The sequence below is a fragment of the Ovis aries genome, chromosome 23 (assembly GCF_016772045.2).
Source record: "Ovis aries strain OAR_USU_Benz2616 breed Rambouillet chromosome 23, ARS-UI_Ramb_v3.0, whole genome shotgun sequence".
NCBI classification, from domain to species: Eukaryota; Metazoa; Chordata; class Mammalia; order Artiodactyla; family Bovidae; genus Ovis; species Ovis aries.
This window is the reverse complement of record NC_056076.1, coordinates 43,513,432-43,536,684: the sequence shown is the minus strand read 5'-3', so window position 1 is coordinate 43,536,684 and position 23,253 is coordinate 43,513,432. Positions and strand designations below refer to the sequence as shown.

The 23,253-nt window shown below is 38.1% G+C and overlaps 1 protein-coding gene across 7 annotated transcripts in view; it reads left to right on the top strand.

Moving 5' to 3' along the window:
- SPIRE1 (spire type actin nucleation factor 1) overlaps positions 1 to 23,253 on the top strand; it is a 142,387-nt gene that overhangs the window by 1,270 nt on the left and 117,864 nt on the right. For all 7 annotated transcript variants that reach the window (XM_042239299.1, XM_042239298.1, XM_015103674.3 and 4 more), the window contains exon 2: positions 15,874 to 15,908. In XM_042239299.1, the coding sequence (XP_042095233.1) occupies positions 15,874 to 15,908 (35 nt within the window). The remainder of the gene's footprint in view (positions 1 to 15,873; positions 15,909 to 23,253) is intronic.

Genomic DNA, 23,253 nt, shown 5'->3' with positions numbered 1-23,253 from the left:
ATTATCACCTGCCCATCAGTGTATAGCTGCAGTTTACCCAAATATCTGTCAATGTTAAAGAGATTGGTAATATGTTTCTTCTATTAGTTTTTGTTTAATTCAGTCTTCTGAGGGACAAATATGTTAAAAACATTTAAAAAATCTACTCTTAGTTTTAGAAAGTTGATGGAAGTGTCAGAATGCTTAAAGTGAAAGATGTACTTCAGAATAGAGTTTTAATGAAAATTCTTATTGATTAGAATAGAGAACAGTCAAAAGAGTGTGTTATCAGTTCTGTCAATTCCAACAGAACATTTATTATTTATATTTGGTGTTGGGTAAACAGATTTTTAGAATTTTGTTTAAAGCCAGTCTTTTAATGATTGTTTTGAAATTATTTCAAACAAATTTTTAGTTTATTTGATGTGTCTATTGCTTTTAAACTTGGACAATATTAGTGGGAAATAGTTGCAGTTATAATTTACTTACAGTGTATTAATATGATATGAAAATGTACTTTTATAAAATACAGCAAAACCATGCCTGGAGATCCAAGATTTCAAGGGGAAAAGTGTTTGTGTGCAGCCTGCTTTTAGAAGTCGCATTAGTTGTGATGACTTCTAGAAAGAACAAACTTCTTTTTGTTTACATTATCCTTGAATTTAATCCCAGATTTCAAGTTGTGTTTGTGAACCTACCAGTAGTTTAGTTGTCAAAGATTGATGGGTTCTGGTGGTAGGTTTTTAAAAAGTCATAACCTTGTGTTGAAATGATTTACATTTTATATCATTGGTATGAATGATGTATTGATCTCTTGGAATACATTCTGGCTCTCTGGAGAGAATGGCAAAGTTGTTTCCCACAGCAGCAGTATTGGACTTGTAATCTATCCTTTTCCTCCTCTGTTGTGGAGAGAGCCCCATCAAAGTTGCTGAAATGGTCTTCAGCTTTTTGGGTCAATTGGTTGAAAATCTGGGAAGTTCATACAAAAATATTGTTTATATTAGATAATTTCTTTCTTTCTAGTATTAAGAGTAGTTGTGTGGTGGTGGAAGGCACCATATCTTCTGAACGTTTACTCTTGATTCTTAAAAACGCTGTACAACTTGGTACTCTGCACCCTTGTATAAATTCTGTTTTTGAGGAGAAATGGTAATCATGAACTTCCATTCTAAGAAGCACTTTGTTTTTTGTTATAAGATGTTTAGCATAACTGTTGGCGTTTGACAGCATTTGTATTTTCAGATGTTATCCATTGACTTACTTTCTAAATGCAGGTTGAGGAGTGATGTGCTCAAATTCATATTGGTAACTCTTTGAACCAAACCTGGTCTTTTAACCTCTAGCCTTTGTGGAAAGGAATAGGTTTGGTTTGATTTGGAATCATGATTCCTTCCGTTTCTGGATGAGTGACCTTGAATAGCCCTTAATTTCCCTGAGTTCAACCTCTCATCTATAAAATGAGAATAGATCACTTTTCTCCCATGGGATGGAGGTTTAAGTGAGATGGTATGTGTAAAGTGCCCAATGCAAGGCTTGATAGGTAGCAACTACTCAGTAAAATTTAGTTCCCTCTCTCCCTGATCTTGTGGTCCTTTCACAGCACCATGGTGCTTCTGTATTTTTTTACCCAGAATTGGGACACATGTCGAGTTTATGGATTCTCAGCCTATGCACTGACATTTTTGACTGAATAGCTCTTTGTTGTGGGCACTCTCCTTTGCCTGTGTAGGGTGTTGAGCATCATCCCTGGGGTCTATCCACCAGATGCTGGTCATCACCCGCCCCCTCTCCCAGCTGAAGTCTCCAGGCTTGGCCAGCTGTCCCTGGTTGAGAACCCCTGGTCTGGGAGATGACAGGTGTTATTTATGGGGAATCTTTCTGCTGGTCACTGTTCCCTCTGCCGTTGTTGAATAGTTGGTTCTTACTACTATCAGCAGTGTCACTCCATTTAGTTCCATAGAAAGAAATAGCACTTCCCATTCATTCTTGGTTTTGGAATTGAATGTGGTAGCAGTAATTGATTTTTAGTTCTCGTTTTCTTTTAATAGTATCAGCACATACAGAATATCCCCATTTGGGTTGAATTAAAAAGTTAGAAATGCATTGTAAGAGAAATAGAAAAATGTAGGAGGCATGGAAATGAAACCAATATTAGAAGAAAACAAGAATGGATAATTTTATTTAGCATTCAGATGTAACTTTAAGTCATTTACTAATGTGTCCATGATAGTAGCATGATATAGGGCTGAAGGAGATTAAAGAAGAAGGAAAAATTAGTTCTTTAGAGAATATTTTAAAAGGCAGAAAATATGAATCAGGATCTTAAAATGGGTAGTATGTTTATGAAATATTTCTGTGATGACAGGAGGGTGATTTGTTGGTTAGAATCAAGAGGGTATGTGATTTATCTTAGGTGGCTTACTTAAAATTTTAATTTTCCCCAGTGTTTATGTGTTTGTAGTCATAAAAAGACATTATTGCCTGGTATAAAAGTTTCTTATATACATGTTGATGAAGTTTTCATTCACATCGTTAATTCAGAAGTTAGACACTCACTCAGGCTCCTGATACACAATCTTCTATTTATCACCGGTGCACTTGACTGACCTTCAGACCAGTTTTAATACACCTGTTCTTTAGAGAGTAGTCATTGATAGGATTTAGTTTGTATTCCCGGCTCCGCTAGAGTAGAATGTGTTTTTCCTGTGATCCACAGGAGTTATTAACAGTAGTTCTAGAGCTGAGAACTGCTGTATAATCTTAGCAGCCCTGTGGACCTAAAATAGCCGTCTGATGAAAATATTTTTGATGTACGTTTAGCTTTAGATGTATAAAGAACACTTTCAAAATTATGAGCACATCTTGGTTTAAAATAATGGTAAGATTGGTAATAGGTTTTTCCAGGAAGAACAGTGGAATGCATATTATTAAAGACATCTCTTGATGTAGGGGCCATTGGGGCTTTGTTTGGAATTTGAGACGAGATGTGATCAGTGAGGCTTCTTGGCAGGGTTCATGCCATTTGATGGGTATTGAATAATATCCTTTTTTAATTTAAAGAGAGACAGTAGTGAAAACATTAATTTTTGTCAAAGTAGTGAAAAGTAGTGAAAGGTCAAAGTAGTGAAAACATGTTTTATTTTTATTTTTGAAAACATGTTTTAAAACATTAATTTGTTTTTTACTCTTCATATTTTTTCTTGAGTATATGCATCCTTATTGTTAAATGAAAGGAATACTTGAGATGTATGTGCCCAGGGTAGAGGTCAGGGGTGAATGACAGTGTTATGGGTTGGTGAAACACCTTGTCATTTATATCAACAGATAAGAATTATTTTATTTGAGCAATATGTCCAGATATGTGGGCTTAATTCAATTTTAAAAACATGCGTTGAGTCCTTTCTGTGTGCATGCAGTGGTTCAGGTTTCCATGGGTGATGTAAATGTAAATAGGTTTAGTCATTATAGAGGAGAAAATAGAACATAAATAGAGTGACCAGTTTGCCATGAAGCTAACACAGCGGAACTTGAAACCTGCTTCTCATACAGTCCCCTTCCAGGCCTCTGGAAGGGGTTTTAACTATGTGTTGAGATGATTGTTTGCAAGATTAAGATATTTTAGCTGTAATCAGTTAAGATTGCTGTCATCATTGGCTCCAGTTTACTTTCCAACAACGAAAATCCCATAGACAGAGGAGCCTGGCAGGCTACATTCCATAGAGTCACACAGTTTATCATAACTGAGCCCGCACACACACTCACAACCTTCCACTTGGGTCTTGTGAGAGTGGCCATAGACACTTTTGGAAGAGATTTTGGAATAATGAGAGCCCGCTGTGGCTCAGATTTAGGTAAAGAACCTGCCTTCAATGCAGGAGACCCGGGTTTGATCCTTAAGTCAGGAAAATCCCCTGGGAAAGAGAATGGCAACCCACTCCAGTATTCTTGCCTGGACAGTTACATGGACAGAGGAACCTGCCAGGCTACAGTCCATGGGGTCGCAGAGAGTCGGACACCACTGAGCGACTAACATTAAGGTCTTGAAATAATTGGTTTGTGGTTTTGTATCTGTATTTCTGCCTCATGCAGAGGGTGGGCAAGTATTAGTCATATATAGATACTGGTTCGTAAGTAAGTTGGGACTCTGTGGGGAAGCTATTTGCTTTACTAAGAGTTTTTGGCTAAGTTTAGAAGGAAAAAAATCATTGACCTGCCAAAGACTGTGGGTTGATAAGAGACAGTGAGTTGCACTCTGCCTGTCTTGTCTGTAAACTCGAAATAACTTTCCTACTCGATTTCTGCACAATGGCAGCAGTTCCCATCCCACTTTCACAGTAGTGTCATTGAGTCCCGTGGTATTTCCCATTTGCTTCCTGTTGGCTAAGTAGAAAAAAGGAAACTTCCCTCTCCCAGATACAGTACTTGTTTAAAACTATGAGGACGATATCCCTGTTGCCAAATTGCCAAATGTAATTTTTTAAAAGTAATTTTTAAAATGAGATAATTTTAGAAGAAAAGTTGCACAGATAGTGCAGAGGGTTCCTGTGTGTCTCTTAACCCTGTTCCCTCCTTGTTAATATCTTATATTTCTGGGTACATTTGTGAAAACTAACCATCAGCATATTACTGTTAACTAAACTCCCGACTTCATTTGGATTTCCCTAGTTTTCCATTAGTGTCGTTTTTCTGTTCCACAGTCCCGCCCAGAACAGCTGAGTGCATTTAGTCATTATGGCTCACTAGTCTCTTCTGCTCTGTGGCTGTTTCTCAGACTTTCCTTGTTTCTCATGACCTTCACAGTTTTGAGGAGGGTTGGCTGGGGGTTTGGCAGAATATCCTTCTGTTTAGGTTTGCCTGATGTTTTCTTGACTGGACTGATGTTTTGCATTTGCGCAGAGAGTACTAGGAAGGGGCAGGGCTCCCCTTGTCACGTCGGACTTGGGCATGTGGTGTCTAGACAACACTTCTAGCAATGTGAATCTTGTTTGCCAGGCTTCTCCACTAACATTTTTACTGTTTTTGCCTCTTCTATACTTTATCCTTTGAGCTGCAATCACCGGGGTCTCCTTCTGAAGTGGTGAATATTTACTTAGTATTTTTTGAAATTCTTTTATAAGGAAGATTTGACTCTTCTCCCTGTTTGCTTATTTATTCTATCATTTATTAAGTCTGGAATCTTGTATATTTTATACTTTGTTACCTGTTACCGGGTTATTTCTTTTGTTGCTCAAATTGTTCCAACTGCGGCCATTGGAGGTTCCTTCACGTTGGCTCCTGTGTCCCTCTATGCCCCTCTCTCTTGTGTTAAGCACTTTCTGCACTACACAGTGTTTCAGGGATTATCCTATATATTTTCTGCCCCAGCCCTGGAATTAGATGTATCTCCAAGGAGCTCAGGGGTGGGTGTCCCTGTTGCTACTGAGGTTGTTTTATTTTTAATACAGAAGAAGAATGAAGTGGTAAAAGGCTTCATTACTTTTGTTGTTCAGATTTCGTTAGATTTGAAAAGTATCTCTGTCTGGTACCTCGCCTTTACTGGCTTGCACCACTCTGCCTATATATTTATTCCTCTGTTCAGCGGTTGTTTACTAAACACCACAGAGCCAAGTTGAGTAGGAAGGTTCAGACAGTCTGCCCAAGCTGTTTATCATAAGTGAGCGATACCTGGGAGCTGAAGCCAGAGGAGCCTATATTGGGGTACAAACTTGGATGAACTGGAGCTGATGGGAGGTCAGTGAAATGTGGCCTGGGGTCGTCTGGATTAACTGAGATACTTGGATGCTCAAGAACTGGTTTGGGATAAATCTTGGGGACATTGGCCTCCCTCTTGGAAGTTCTTCTTGCATCTCTGGGCTAGAGGTGTCCCTGAAGCAGCAGCAGAACCATGTAGAGTGGTCACTGGTAACACAACTACCAGATGAAAGGTAGTTCCCTGTTTTGTGAATATGTGTCTTCATTACAGCTCTGAAGTGCAACATGCAGATAAAATGTACTCATCCTGATGTCTTAAACCAAACAAAAGAGGTGAAAACAAAGTATCATTGGGCAAATGGTTTTTGGTGTTGTCTACATACTTTACACCATTACATGGGATCTTGATTACTTAGAGATTAGAAAAATACTGATATGTATAAATAGTAGTACAAGTTTATTAGGAAAGGTAGTAATGTTTTCCCTACTTCTAACTTCTATGTAATTATTTTTGAGTGGCAGTATAATAAGGTCAGGACTAGACAAGATTTTTTTTTTGCATGGCTTTTGAGTTTATTCAACTTATCTGGTCCGGACTTTGCTGTTCTCAGGGCAATATCTAACTGGGATTCTATTGATTTTAAATAGACATACTGTTTTGCTGCTTGCACTGTCCTCATCATACAAAGTAATACATCAAGGAAATGTTATACCAGATTTTTATGCAATTTGAGCAGGTTTCACCTAGGTGCTCAACAGTTCAAAGCCGTTTTTTATTTTAGTGATGATAGGCTGATAATCAGAATCTCTTAAAGACTCTTTGGTATGTGTTGTGTCTATTTGAAAATAATTAAACCATTGACCACTTCTCTCCTGTCTAAAAATCTAATTTGACATTTCCTCCTCAAAACTTCTTCCCTTTTTTTTTTTTTTGGAAGTTCAGTATATATACAGAAAAGTGCACAAATCATTAATGACACAGTCTTATAAATACTAACCTGATTAAGAACAAAAGAATATTACCAGTAGCCATCCACATTTAATCAGTGTCTTAGTTTATCACCATACCTTGGACTTGCTTGCTTGTGAACTCTATTTGTGTGGAATCTTACATTTTGTGATGTGTGTGTGTGTGGCTGGCTGGCTGCTTTTGTTCAACATCTTGTTAGACAAAATTATTTGTTGTTGCATGTTGCTTTATATTGTTTTTATTGCTATATAGTATTCAGTTGTATGAAAATACCAAAGTTGATTTACCCGTTCTGTTGCTGATAGACGTATGAATTGTTTGGAGTTTTTGGCTATTTCAAATAGGATTGCTGTGAACTCTTCTGAATATCCGTGTGTACTTCTGTTAGGTGTGTTATTTAGTAGACTTGCTGGGTTGTTGCATGTATCTCTTGAGTTTTAGTAGATGTGCCCAAGCAGTTTTACAAAGTGCTGGTTTGTGTTTACCTTTCTTACTTGCAGTGTGTCTGTTGCTCTGCATCCACCCTAATACTTGGAAATGTGGTTAACAAATGAGAAGTGTAGCTATTCGGGTTGTACATATTTTTTAAAGTACTTTGGCCACCTCATGCGAAGAGTTGACTCATTGAAAAAGACTCTGATGCTGGAAGGGATTGGGGGCAGGAGGAGAAGGGGACAACAGAGGATGAGATGGCTGGATGGCATCACTGACTTGATGGACATGAGTTTGAGTGAACTCCGGGAGTTGGTGATGGACAGGGAGGCCTGGTGTGCTGCAATTCATGGGGTCGCAAAGAGTCAGACACGACTGAGCGACTGAAGTGAACTGAATGGTTTTAAGTTTCATTTATCTGATGGCTAGTCAGGTTGAGTGCCTTTTTATGTTTATTTTTCATAAGGATGAAAAGGAACTTCTGTGAAGTTCCTGTTCAGGTCTTTTGACCGTTTTTCTGTTATTATTATTTTTTAATATTTGGTCTCACCCAACTCTCTGCATGTGAAACTTAGTTCCCCAATCAGAAGTTGAGCCTGCATTCACTGTTCCTCTGGAAGCCAGAGTCTTAACCACTGGACTGCCAGGGAAGTCCCAGGTTTTTTTCATATATATATAAAAGTTACGATTGTAACTAACTTACTGGGATTAATTATATTCACAGTGTTTTACAACCATCACCACCATCTGTTTCCAAAATTTTTCATCACCCAAACTGAAACTGTAACCATTAAACAATAATTGCCCATTGTTCCCTTTCTAAGCCTCTGGTAACTGCTGATCTACTTATGTTACGTTTTTTGTCTCTTCTTATTTTCACATGTTCTGATTTTTGTATACTCTGGATTTGAGCCATTTGCCAGCTATGTGTACCTTCTCCAGCTCTGTGACTTTCCATTTCACCTTGTTAGTGTTGTGTTTTGATGAATAGAAGTTTTTCGCTGTTTCTGACATCACTCTCCTAGAAGTTTTGGTATACCGTCACATTTTATTATTAAGTTCAAGTATTTTTCCAATTTTCATTGTAATTTCTACTTTGATCCATGGATTATTATGTCAATTTTTACTATTGAGACTGTATTTTTAGGTGCATAAAATTTAGAGATGTGATAACTTCTAGATAGATTGATTTGTTTGTCTGTGTGTTTATAGTTAACGTGTGTACAGTTACATTGGCTTTCTTTGACTAAAATTTTACTCAGTATGTTCCTTTTCCATAATTTCACTATCAGTTTTTAATGTTCTTACATTTAAGGTGTGTCTTTTACAAGGAGGATATAGTTTGGATTTGTTTTTTATCTGATGTAACTCATATGTAATTTAAGTTGGATTGTGTATTTTATTTACATTTAATATAAATACTGATTTTTAAAATCAGTAATTTTCTTTATTTGGCCTCACCATTCGGCCTGCGGGATTGTAGTTCTCTGAAGTAAAAGCAATCTATAGATTCAGTGCAATCCCTATCAAGCTATCAATGGTATTTTTCAAAGAACTAGAACAAATAATTTCACAATTTGTATGGAAATTAAAAAAACCTCAAATAGCCAAAGCAGTCTTGAGAAAGAAGAATGGAACTGGAGGAATCAACCTGCCTGACTTTAGGCTGTACTACACAGTCACAGTCATCAGGGCGGTATGGTACTGGCACAAAGACAGAAACATAGATCAATGGAACAAAATAGAAAGCCCAGAGATAAATCCACGCACCTATGGACACCTTTTCTTTGACAAAGGAGGCAAGAATATACAATGGAGAAAAGACAATCTCTTTAACAAGTGGTGCTGGGAAAACTGGTCAACCACTTGTAAAAGAATGAAACTAGAACACTTTCTAACACCATACACAAAAATAAACTCAAAATGGATTAAAGATCTAAACATAAGACCAGAAACTATAAACCTCCTAGAGGAAAACATAGGCAAAACACTTTCTGACGTAAATCATAGCAGGATCCTCTGTGACCCACCTCCCAGAGTAATGGAAATAAAAGCAAAAATAAACAAATGGGACCTAATTAAACTTAAAAGCTTTTGCACAACGAAGGAAACTATAAGCAAGGTGAAAAGACAGCCTTCAGAATGGGAGAAAATAATAGCAAATGAAGCAACTGACAAAGAATTAATCTCAAAAATATGCAAGCAACTCCTGCAGCTCAATTCCAGAAAAATAAGCGACCAATCAAAAAATGGGCCAAAGAACTAAACAGACATTTCTCCAAAAGAGACATACAGATGGCTAACAAACACATGAAAAGATGCTCAATATCAACCATTATCAAAGAAATGCAAATCAAAAGCACAATGAGGTACTATCTCACACCGGTCAGAATGGCTGCCATCAAAAAGTCTACAAACAATAAATGCTGGAGAGGGTGCGGAGGAAAAGGAACCCTCTTACACTGTTGGTGGGAATGCAAACTAGTATAGCCATTATGGAGAACAGTGTGGAGATTCCTTAAAAAACTGGAAATAGAAGTGCCATATGACCCAGCAATCCCACTGCTGGGCATACACTCCAAGGAAAACAGAATTGAAAGAGACGTGTACCCCAGTGTTCATCACAGCACTGTTTACAATAGTCAGGACATGGAAGCAACCTAGATGTCCATTGGCAGACGAATGGATAAGAAAGTTGTGGTACATATACACAATGGAATATTACTCAGCTGTTTAAAAGAATACATTTGAATCAGTTCTAATGAGGTGGATGAAACTGGAGCCTATTATACAGAGCGAAGTAAGTCAGAAAAACACCAGTACAGTATATGAATGCATGTATATGGAATTTAGAAAGATGGTAGTGATGACCCTATATGTGAGACAGCAACAGAGACACAGATGTAAAGAACAAACTTTTGGACTCTGTGGGAGAAGGTGAGGGTGGGATGATTTGAGAAAATAGCAATGAAACATGCATATTACCATGTATGAAATAGATCGCCAGTCCAGGTTTGATGCACGAGACAGGATGCTTGGGGCTGGTGCACTGGGATAACCCTGAGGGATGGGATGGGGAGGGAGGGTCAGGATGGGGAACACATGTACACCCATGGCTGATTCATGTCAATGTATGGCAAAAACCACCACAATATTGTAAGTTAATTAGCCTCCAATTAAAATTAATTAAAAAAATAAAGTGAGTGAAAGTTGCTCACTCGTGTCCAACTCTTTGCGACCCTATGGACTATGTAGTCCACGAAATTCTCCAGGCCAGAATACTGGAGTGGGTAGCCTTTCCCTTCTCCAGGGGATCTTCCCAATCCAGGGATCGAACCCAGGTTTCCCATGTTGTAGGCAGATTCTTTACCAGCTGAGCCACATGTGAAGCCCAAGAATACGGGAATGGGTAGCCAATCCCTTTGCCAGCGGATCTTCCCGACCCTGGAATTGAACCCGGGACTCCTGCGTTGTAGGTGGATTCTTTACCAATTGAGCTATCAGGGAAACCGTATAGTTCTCTGATTAGGGATCAAACCGAGGCCCCTTTTAGTGGCATTAGTGTAAATATAATGAGGATTTGACTAGTGTCAAGTATATGGAAGGGCTGTATCCCTAATAATAATAAGATTTAGTGGTCCATATTTAGCTTCTGAAAACTGACTCTTAGATCTTTTTATACTACTTGTGCTAGAGCACGTTTTAAAGAAATTGAGTCACTTTTTCCCCCTTGTATTTCCCATTTTCTCTGCTGACTAATCTAATTGGAAGCCAAATTCCTATCTAGTATACTCCCTTAGTAGTTTATATTTGTGAGAGATATAGATATATATGGAAATATATGATGAGTAGTGGTAGAATGCCAGTGACAGTCCCCATAGGTTGTCTGGTCCTTGCTTTGCCGTATCTTCCTGGATTTTAGTGAAATAGCATGTTAGAGGAATCTCCATTAACGTCTTCATGTATTCGTTTCACCAGTACTTGGGTGTCTTCTAAGTGTACTGGACTAAATGTTGAAGATACAGAGGGAAAGGAAGTGCACTCATACCTTCAAGAAGGTCACAGGAGCATAAATGAACACTTACAGTCCAATGATTCCAAATAGTAGAGACATACAGAAAGCTGTGTGAGTCCAGGGAGAGAGGGACTGACTCTGCTGGTGTGACATCAGGGAGGTATCACAGGGGAGCTCTGTTGATAGGGTCTGGAAGGATGAGCAGTGGGATCATAGGAGAAGAGCATGCTCAGCAGAAGCAGCAGTCAGCACAGAGACTTAGAAACGTGGGAGAACTGTCAGAGAGCAGTAGTACACGAATTGTGGTATGGCACGTGTGTGACACCCACGTCCCCATACCAAAAGCAGGCGCTGTGTAATCATTCACCACATTTTTGCTGCTAAATTTATAAGTATCTCCAGTTCGCAGCAGGGTGCTTCAGGCAGTCACTGCCAATTGTTTGGAGTTGGCACATGAGACTGAACCTGTCTGTCCTCTCTGCAGTGGGTGTCCACTGTGCCTGGAGCGTCGGATGTGTGTGGGAAGGGTGGACGAGGAGATCAGCTAGAAAGGTATGTGGGAGGGCTGAGGTGATGAAGGCCTTTTTGTGCCTCGCGACTTGAGTTTGTATTTATAGTCTGTATAGGTGGTGGATAGCTATAGAAGCATTTTAAGCAGGAAAATGATGTAAGCAGACTCCTCTGGGAAGATAAGCTTTGTAGAAGATGGATTGAACTGAGTAAGCTGAGGGCAGAGACACCACTGGGCATTTCATACTATCATTAGGTCTTAGTAGCCTCTAAGTTGGAGAAGGCAATGGCACCCAACTCCAGTGCTCTTGCCTGGAAAATCCCATGGATGGGGAGCCTGGTGGGCTGCAGTCCATGGGGTCGCTAAGGGTCGGACACGACTGAGCGACTTCTCTTTCACTTTTCGCTTTCATGCATTGGAGAAGGAAATGGCAACCCTCTCCAGTGTTCTTGCCTTGAGAATCCCAGGGATGGGGGAGCCTATGGGGTTGCACAGAATCGGATATTACTGAAGTGACTTAGCAGCAACAGCAGCAGCCTCTAAGTTACCAAACCAGTTAGGAGTGTTATGGCTGTTCAGACCAAAGGTAATGGAATAGGGAGAAAGAGTCTGAGGGTGATTTAAGAAATAGAATGGCACATGGCTGTTTAGTTTTTGACGTGTCAGTGGGAAGAAGGAAGGAATCTTGGGAGGCTCTCAGGCTTACTGCCTGGGTGCTTATGGGGTGGGGAGGGTGGGATGGACAGGAAGGGGTGGGAAGATGATGACTTAACTCTTGCTGGAAACTAAGTTGGTCCAGAAAAAATATTTTTCTTACGGCGTCATGTTGATTCCTATCAAGTTCCTTAGCTCTTCCGAAAGGTTGCAAATCAACTGTTTAATGTCACATGGTATTGTGGTAAGAACATAAAGAGTTGCCTGTGGAAGATGTGGTTTGATTCTTGGTCTAGAGACTATCACTTAGTTCTAACCTCAGGCAGTCCATATCACCCCTCTGACTCTATTTCTTTGTCTGTAAAGGGGATATAATATCCAGCCCTTCTTACAAAATTGTTAGGAGAATCAAATGAGGAGATTTATGTAAGGGTATTTTGTCAACACATATATTGCACATATATTTTAACTGAGTCATTTCTTCCCTTTATAAAAAGATGAATGTTTCAAGATACTTTGATTCCAGGTTGATAAAGAACTACTAAAACAGTCTTAAGTAAATATATATATTTGGAGTCCATAAAGTGATTCTTGAGTTTGAAAAAAATCTGGTGGTGTTTTTCATATTGTAATTAGATCTTAGTTGCCTTAGGTCTTGCACTAGGGTTTTAGTATAGATTATAAGGGTCTGAGAAGAGTTTAGCAGAATGTCAGAGAAAGTTAATTAGTGTTTGACCACCATGTATACTAGCTTAAATTGAAAAATCATGTAATATTCTTGAACTTAGCTTTCTTTCACTTTATCACTTTCTAACTTGATAGTCACTTATTCATATTTTAGCCTCTTTAAATCCTTGGGAGAGTATTGGGGAGCTTATTTACATTAATAGTAAAAAAGAATGTAAATACAACTTTTTGCCCCGAACTGTTGGGACCAATTTCATTTGAGAACTGTTAAGACATAGTTTCGATGAAACAGTTGGTTCATTCTGTTGTCTGAAGTATATAAAATTAAGTTATATTGGTGGGAAATGATGAAAATCTGTTTAAAAATTTTATAATGATAGTTGCTCCCTAACTCTGACCTCCTTTTACGATTAAGAATCGTTTTGATTCTATTTGCATTTGAAGAACTTAGTATGTTACTCATAAAATACTCATAAAAGTGTATATATATAGTAAAATTTAAATAGTGAGATGTTTGCCGAGGTAGTTTTCATAGTGTAAATCAGATATTCTCAGTCCCAATAGAGGACAGGTAACTCACTGGGGCAGATGATCTGGATGGCAGTTTAGGTTATATCTAAAGGAGGTGCCTCTTGGCTGGGAGAGTCTCGGCCTTGAGCAGAGGCCACCGTGGGGAGGAGACTCTTAGGAGACTATGTTGATAGGAAGCATGAGAACATTTGGGATTAACACTTGCCAGTTGACTTCGTTTTATGATTTGCTGTCAATTTTGATTCCCCTCCATGTTCTCCTTGTTCGTGAAGAAAGTGGTATAGTGCTGTGAGGTCTCATGAAATTTAGACAGTTACTGTCTGGATTAATGTCACAAGGGGAATTTTTGTAACCCCAATCCACACTGTACATAAAAAGAACCACAACTCTGGTCATCTCATCCCAGCACAGGAGTGTCAGAAGTGTGGCCTCCGCAGGGCCCGTCCCTTCTATGCCAGTGGAAATATCATTGAGTGGTCCCGGGCTCCTACTTGCGGTCCCCCTCGGAACTCGCCTGGAGGCAGCATGCTGAACAGCCACTACCCTTCAGCTAGAATCTGCACAGAAGGGAAGCCTCTGTGCTACGCAGACTTTGAGTATTGCCAAATTACGTGAAGTAGACAAAGATAATTTTTGACTTTTGTTGAAAATATGCTGAAATGGAAGTAATTATTTTCAGTGGAAAATACTTGTCATTTAATGATACTTGTTCTATGAGATAATATAAAGTTTAGTTAATTAAGGTTGGTAAGTAGAAAGAAAAAAATAACACTCTTGATAGTTAGCAAAGCATATTATTAGACCTTTCATTTCAGAACAGGCTGTTACATTTGGTTCCTCTGGTGCCACGGAATAGGTTGGGGGATTTGGTGGTGGAGCGGGAACAGACATTGGAGTGTTAGCTCTGTGAGGCTGTCAGCTGGTCTTACTCACTGGTGAGCCTGCAGAGCCAGCAGTATCATTGTAGACTCTAAGGTATATAAATCAGACTGATGAACATTCCCTGTAGGGTAGATGTAGGGGTCCTGGGCTGGAGAGGAGTGAGTAAGGAGGGGAGGGAAAGAAGTTGAGATAAATGTGTATTTGAACTTAGGATGATGAGATTTAAGATGTGTATACTGGAAAATTAAGTTTTTTACTATCCAGTGTAAATTTATGCTATTTACTCTTTTTGTTAAAACATTTTCATAAATGGTTCTCCTTTAAAATAACTATGTTTTAACCACCCAAGTTAACAGAAATATATAAGTATACATGCTCTCTGGTATTATGTCTCAGTGATGAGAAAATATTGATGTTTGTATGGCAAAATATTATTCAGTCTGGTTATTCTTTAGTTGATCTTCTGTTGGGAGAATTGCTAAATTAATTATAGTGTTGTGTCTATATATTATACAAAAACTACTGTTATATGTTAAATAAGAATTTAAAACATTTCTGCCTTAATTGAAATGATCACTGTACCTTTAAGCTGGAAATGTATTTGGGGAAGACACCGAGAGTCTTTTAAAGACTTTTCTTAAAAGTGTTTTATTTTTTTTATTTTTTTTATTTTTTTGTTACTTTTTTTTAAATTTTTTAAATTTTAAAATCTTTAATTCTTACATGCATTCCCAAACATGAACCCCCCTCCCACCTCCCTCCCCATAACATCTTTCTGGGTCATCCCCATGCACCAGCCCCAAGCATGCTGCATCCTGCGTCAGACATAGACTGGCGGTTCAATTCACATGATAGTATACATGTTAGAATGGCATTCTCCCAAATCATCCCACCCTCTCCCTCTCCCTCTGAGTCCAAAAGTCCGTTATACACATCTGTGTCTCTTTCCCTGTCTTGCATACAGGGTCGTCATTGCCATCTTCCTAAATTCCATATATATGTGTTAGTATACTGTATTGGTGTTTTTCTTTCTGGCTTACTTCACTCTGTATAATCGGCTCCAGTTTCATCCATCTCATCAGAACTGATTCAAATGAATTCTTTTTAATGGCTGAGTAATACTCCATTGTGTATATGTACCACAGCTTTCTTATCCATTCATCTGCTGATTAAAAGTGTTTTAAATGGTAGCTTTTAAATGCCTTTAAAGTAAAGAAAGCAAGAAAAAGTATTTTGTTTTGCTTTCTTTATATATGTGTAATATGTTTTATATTTTATTACAATTAAGCGTGTTCTTTCCATCTTTTTCTTGATTATTCTCTTATGAAACTTTTTTAAACTTAAATCTCTGAGCAGGAACTTCTAGAATATTTGGTCACACTAGAACCTTTTTGTGGCACAGATTTTCACAGACTTAATGAAGCTGTAGTCAGAATTACTCAGATTTTTTTTTTTGTCAGTGATTTAAAGAAATACCCCAAATCCTCTGAAAAATAACTTTTTGTATTTTTATTACAGGTAAAGTGGAATATTCACATTGTACAGAAACTGAGGTAAGAGAAATATTAAAATATTTCTTAGTAATAACCCAGCTTTACACTTCTGTTTACACTACCTTGAGTTACTGAAATACCTCTCTGTGGGTTTTGGTCTTCTGATAAGGATGTGTTGAGAACAGGTATATATTTATTATATTTAGGAAGAGTAAAATGTAAAGAAAAATCAGTTAATCATGTCCATATATTTAAAATGTCAAGGTATGTTATAAAGATAAGCTTTATCATAATTTAAAATTTTTCCTGTGTTGTTTGTGAAATGGGGTTAAGATTCAGAGCCCTTAACAAGAAATAGGGTAAGTTTTTTAAATAATCTGATCTAGTGTGTCATATAAATCATTAAAATGTGTCTGACTCCTGTGGAGTCGCTTTGGAGTGGGAAAAAATAGGGACTTAGGAAGTCATTCAGTAACATTACTGATGAATTAAATGCTTTGTCTTTGTATAAAAGTATGTTTATTATTTTTTAAATAATTTAAAATTCAGTTTGTGAAATTTAAGGGATTTCCATGTGGCTCCATATGTCCCTTGCAGAAATTTCCATAGTAACGCTGAAGTATGAGGGCAGCATCAATGATTTATGTATATGTGGAGGTATTTTCTGTCTGGAGCTGTTACAACATTACATGTGGAGTTTTAGGTCTTATGTTACCTAATTAAGAATTTAAGATGTCATTTTTCTAATTTTATAATGCATCTACAGGTTGATGTAAATTTTATTAAATTTTTTTTGTTATTTTAAGTAAGATGCAAGCTTCCCAGGGAATTATATTGTATAACAAGCAAAAATAATTTATTTTTTGCATTCAGAAGTTATTCAACTTGTTTTATATTTTCTATTAAACTTTAGAAGTAGACATAGTTTCTTCCAGGTTAGCAGAAAAAATATGCAAGAACTTAGTATTTTTGTTTTCTGACAGCTTTTTAAAAAAAAATTATTTTGTTTATTTTATTTTTGGCTGTGCTGAGTCTTCACTGCTGTGTGCTAGGGCTTTCTCTAGGTCCGGTGAGCAGGGGCTACTCTCTGGTTGTAGTCGTGGGCATTTCATTGTGGTGACTTCTATGATTGTGGAGCACGGACTCTTGGGCTCAGTAGCTGTGGTGCTTGGGCTTAGTTGCCCTGCAGCATGTGGAATCTTCCTGGACAAGGAATCCAATCTGTGTCCTCTGCATTGGCAGGCGGATTCTTTTTTTTTTTTCTTTTTTAAATTTTAAAATCTTTAATTCTTACATGCGTTCCCAAACATGAACCCCCCTCCCGCCTCCCTCCCCATAACATCTCTCTGGGTCATCCCCATGCACCAGCCCCAAGCATGCTGTATCCTGCGGCGATTCAATTCTTACATGATAGTATACATGTTAGAATGCCATTCTCCCAAATCATCCCACCCTCTCCCTCTCCCTCTGAGTCCAAAAGTCCATTATACACAGCTGTGTCTTTTTTCCTGTCTTGCATACAGGGTCGTCATTGCCATCTTTCTAAATTCCATATATATGTGTTAGTATACTGTATTGGTGTTTTTCTTTCTGGCTTACTTCACTCTGTATAATCGGCTCCAGTTTCATCCATCTCATCAGAACTGATTCAAATGAATTCTTTTTAATGGCTGAGTAATACTCCATTGTGTATATGTACCACAGCTTTCTTATCCATTCATCTGCTGATGGACATCTAGGTTGTTTCCATGTCCTGGCTATTATAAACAGTGCTGCGATGAACATTGGGGTACATGTGTCTCTTTCAATTCTGGTTTCCTCGGTGTGTATGCCCAGCAGTGGGATTGCTGGGTCATAAGGTAGTTCTATTTGCAATTTTTTAAGGAATCTCCACACTGTTTTCCATAGTGGCTGTACTAGTTTGCATTCCCACCAACAGTGTAGGAGGGTTCCCTTTTCTCCACACCCTCTCCAGCATATATTGCTTGCAGATTTTTGGATCGCAGCCATTCTGACTGGTGTGAAGTGGTACCTCATTGTGGTTTTGATTTGCATTTCTCTAATAATGAGTGATGTTGAGCATCTTTTCATGTGTTTGTTAGCCATCCGTATGTCTTCTTTGGAGAAATGTCTATTTAGTTCTTTGGCCCATTTTTTGATTGGGTCGTTTATTTTTCTGGAATTGAGCTGCATAAGTTGCTTGTATATTTTTGAGATTAGTTGTTTGTCAGTTGCTTCATTTGCTATTATTTTCTCCCATTCAGAAGGCTGTCTTTTCACCTTGCTTATAGTTTCCTTTGTTGTGCAGAAGCTTTTAATTTTAATTAGATCCCATTTGTTTATTTTTGCTTTTATTTCCAGAATTCTGGGAGGTGGATCATAGAGGATCCTGCTGTGATTTAGGTTGGAGAGTGTTTTGCCTATGTTCTCCTCTAGGAGTTTTATAGTTTCTGGTCTTACATTTAGATCTTTAATCCATTTTGAGTTTATTTTTGTGTGCGGTGTTAGAAAGTGATCTAGTTTCATTCTTTTACAAGTGGTTGACCAGTTTTCCCAGCACCACTTGTTAAAGAGATTGTCTTTACTCCATTGTATATTCTTGCCTCCTTTGTCAAAGATAAGGTGTCCATATGTGTGTGGCTTTATTTCTGGGCTTTCTATTTTGTTCCATTGATCTATATGTCTGTCTTTGTGCCAGTACCATACTGTCTTGATGACTGTGGCTTTGTAGTAGAGCCTGAAGTCAGGCAAGTTGATTCCTCCAGTTCCATTCTTCTTTCTCAAGATTGCTTTTGGCTATTCGAGGGTTTTTGTATTTCCATACAAATCTTGACATTATTTGTTCTAGTTCTGTGAAAAATGTGGCTGGTAGCTTGATAGGGATTGCATTGAATTTGTAAATTGCTTTGGGTAGTATACTCATTTTCACTATATTGATTCTTCTGATCCATGAACATGGTATATTTCTCCATCTATTAGTGTCCTCTTTGATTTCTTTCATCAGTGTTTTATAGTTTTCTATATATAGGTCTTTAGTTTCTTTAGGTAGATATATTCCTAAGTATTTTATTCTTTTCGTTGCAATGGTGAGGCAGGCGGATTCTTAACTGCTGAACAGGGAAGCCTTATTGTGACAATTTTTGATGTATTGTTCAATGTGATATAAAGGAGTGGGATATGATTTGAGTAAAAAAATAAAAGTTCTGTCTGTGGTTTCTGATTTGCATCTTTCTAGCTATGTAATTTTGAGCAACTAATTCTTTTTCTCTCATAATTTTGGCTTTCTTATTAAATGTTAAAGATAGTTTCTGTTAATCTCATGGGTTGTGAAATTTCAAAGAGATTATATAGGTGAAAATGTTTTATAAACTCTGAAGGCACTGTTACTGATATCAAATTGATACAAATATAATCAGCATTGATCTGCATTTAGGTAATGAAAGGTGCCGACTGTACATACAAGGCATAGTCATAAGTCTCATTATGTTTTGTTGCCATAAAATTAACATAGTTGTAACTTTTTGTTTCGCACTTGTTTGTGTAAGAATGTCACTCTGTCATCTCCTACCTGATAGCTATGTCCTTTGATCCATAACTTATCATCAAAAGAATTGAAATCTAAACAGAACTCTTTTTCAGAACTTTTTTTTTTTTTTGGGTCTAACTATTTGAAGAGGGAATATCATAGGAAAATGAGAAGTTTGGTCTGATAGTTTACAAAGTGAGTTTGGACCATGTTTTACAGTAACAGTGGTTTTTACCTCTAGGGAAGATATTGAGGTTTGGATGGTGATATATCTTTATTACTTAGATTTTTTTGAAGTGACAAAGTCTCTTTGTATTACTTTGGTAATTAAAATAATAAAAAGGAGAGGCAGTAGGAGGAGTGGGAACTTAAAAAAAAAAACTTTAGTGAAGAAGGAGAGTTTAAGTAGGGAGTTTCGTTTTCTAGGTTGGGAAAGATTGTCCATTTGGTGCTGGTAATGGTAGTCTTCCCAGTGGCTCAGATGGTAAAGAGTCTTAAGTGCAATGTGGGAGATCCAAGTTCGATCCCCTGGGTCAGGAAGATCCCCTGGAGAAGAGAATGGCAACCCACTGCAATATTCTTGCCTGGAAAATCCTATGGACCAAGGAGCCTGGCAGACCCCAATCCATGGGGTTGCAAAGAGTTGGACACAACTGAGCAACTAACATACGCAGTGGTAGTAAGGGCTTCCCTTGTGCCTCAGTGGTAAAGATCCCCCTGAAGGAGGAAATGGCAGCCCATTCTAGTATTCTTGCTGGGATAATCCTATGGACAGAGGAGCCTGGTGGATTGCAGTCCATGGCGGTCACAAAGAGTCAGACATGACTGAGTGACTGAGCATGCATGCATGCATGCATGCAGTGGTAGTAAAGGGGAAGAGAGAGTGAGAAAGAAGTTGGGAGAGAGAGAAGGGGAAAGAGAGAGGGAGTGGGAAGAGGTGGAGAGGGAGAGATCCAAGGGAGAGTGGATGCCTGCCAACACCAGAAGTGGTTGCAGCTAGAGGTGGCCGGGCCAGAGCGGTAGTTCTCCAAGGACAGTGGGGTTCTCCAAGGCTCTGGGGGGGGGGTGGGTTCTGACACCCTTTTGTGATCAGATTATCTTCAAAGTATTACTGAGACATTATTTGTCCTTTTATTCTGTCATGAGTGTACAGTGGTGCTTTCAGAGGCTTCATGGCTGCACGACCCTGACTGTCCTATCGGAGTGGCTGCAGAAGAGCAGATGTAGCTGGATTTTATTAAGCATCACCTTCAGGAGTTTTGCAAAAATATGAAACAGTACCACCCCTTTCACTATTTTATTGACTTTTTTTTTTTTGCCACCCTGAGTGGCATGTGGGATCTTAGTTCCCCTACCAGGGACCAAATCTGAGTCTCCTGCATTGAAAGCTCAGAGTCTTAACAACTGAACCACTCGGGAAGTCTATTTTTTTGGGAAAATTTTTAGCATTTCTTTCTATAAAAATGTTACATGTATTAACATATTTAATAGCATTATTTTTCTTTAATCATTTTATTAAAAAATTTTATTGGAGTGTAGTTTTACAATGTTGTGTTAATTTCTGCTCTACAGCAATATTATTTTTGAACAATTTAATTTGAACAATTCAATAAAAAACTTTCAGTTTTAATTTGTGATACAGTAAATATTTGATTATAGTTCATACACACAGAAGCTCCTTGGATTCCCTGGTAATTTTTGAAAGTAAAAGGGCCCCAAACTTAACCAGTTAGAGTTGGGCTGGGTCTGGAGAGCAGAGGGACTTCTTCCTGAGAAATGGAGTTGAGGTTCGGGAGAGGTGAAACCAGAGCCCTGAGCTGGGTTGGTAGAAAGCGAGGATGTGCATGAAGCCAAAATTTTTTACTTTAATAAGCAATTTAACTTTTTCTTACACTGTTGTTTCTATTTTTTTGAAGATATAATTTATATACAGAAGAATTTAAACTTTTAGTTGAAATTCTTTACGTTTTGACAAATACCGTCACTACAGTCAAGTCTCATCACCCCCTAGGGTCCCCTCACTCCTCTTTGTTGTCTTCCCCCCATCCCCAACCCCCCAATAACCACTAATCTGTATTCTATCACTTTGGTTTTGGGGAGGACCTGTAATGTACATAGTGTGTTACCTGCCTTGGCCTCCTCTCTGGGAGTGGTCATTTATAAACTATCACATGACTGACCTGTAGTTGGAATTTTCCTGTCAAGGAAAGTGGTTCCAATTCACAGTTTAGGAAAACTTTCACTCCTAGTTTACAGGTTTTTCCTTCTGCCATTACTTAAATACTCTTGTGGGTGATACTCTTACATTTGAAGAAAAGGCTAAGCACTTAAAAATACTAAAACATAAAAGATTGGAATTTCCAGGTATCTTGAGACTTTTTCCTTGTTTTTAGCTTTCTAAATTTCATTCCATTCTGTCTTCTATTAACTATAGTTAATTATGTAGCACTCAGAGGCCCTTTCCCTTTAGCAGGCAAGAAGGTTGAATGAGTAACCAGAACAGAACAGTAACCTGTTCTCCTTGATGGATTTGCTGTATTTTCTGTGAAATTGGTTAAAGCATTATATGAAATTAGATAACTTCTTTCGATCCTTTAATCTTGATAGAGCTAGTTTGTAAAAATCATAGCATAGCAGAAAATGTAAGCTTCCCTGAGGGGAAGTATGGAAAAGATTTATATTCCTATCTTAGAAATAAAGTTCATATTTGTGAAGTTCAAATAAAGTACCATATATAAGTACTTACTGTCTTTCATTCCCACATCTTTAAAAAACACTTTAGCTCTTCCTCTGTGCTGAGTACTGTTAGATACCTTAATTTAATTCTCACAACCAGGTTATGAAGTGGGTTCTATTACTAATGAAACCTGAGGTATGGTGAGGTTGAGGGACTTGCCCAGGGCTGTAGAGCCAGCATGTTGTACAACCACCTCTCTTAGCTCTTTCAGGTTTGTCTGAATACAATCCTTGGTTGTCTGCATCTGCAGAACACTGACAATTTTGTGCCCGTGAAATTGTCCTTGTCCTTGATACATTTCTCGCCTGTGACTCTTTTAGTCCTGGCATTATGCAGTAAGGGAATACGTTCTTGTTGGATGGAAACCAGACAAAGAAGGAACAGACTCTGTCTGTAAACTCCCAGCCCCACTGTTAGGTGAACACAGTCTGTACTGGAGCAATTTGTGAATTAATCTGATTCTGAATTACTCAGAACGACTCAAGAATTTTGCTGCATATTTGAACCTCCTGGGAAATCACACCTGGAATTAGTCTGCTTTGTGGGGAAACCCAGAGCTTTTGGAAATGAACCAAGGAACAAGTAGTATTTGGACTTACTCCATTCTTGTTACATACAGATTTTGACAGAAAGTGGACTACGTGAAAATTTTTCATGTTCCCTGAGCAGCGTAAAATTAACTGCCAAAGGTAGTATGTGGGTGCTGACTGCTTTAACAGAGTACAGTACAAAATAAAACAAGACAAAAAAACCCATTTTTGTTTAAAAAAAATTTTTTTTTGGCTGTGAGACTTGTGGGATCTTAGTTCTCTGTCCAGGGATTGAACCCAGGTCCTCAAGCAGTGCAAGTGCAGAGTCTTAAACATTGGACTGCCAGGGAATTTCCCCATTTTGTCTTTAGCTGAATTAGCCCCTGTACTTTGATTTTACATCTGGCTCATGTAGACTCACAGTGATCATTTGATGAGTAGTCCTTTTTTAAAATGACCTTTGATAGCTCTGAATTAATTTCAAAAGTAACTGAAAAATTAGCATGAAAGAAGTAAGTAATATTTTTACAGAAATATTTGTGTAAACTGTAGCTGCATAGTGAGCCTGTTTTATATGGTTGTAAAATTAGTATTTGATATCAAACTAAGTAG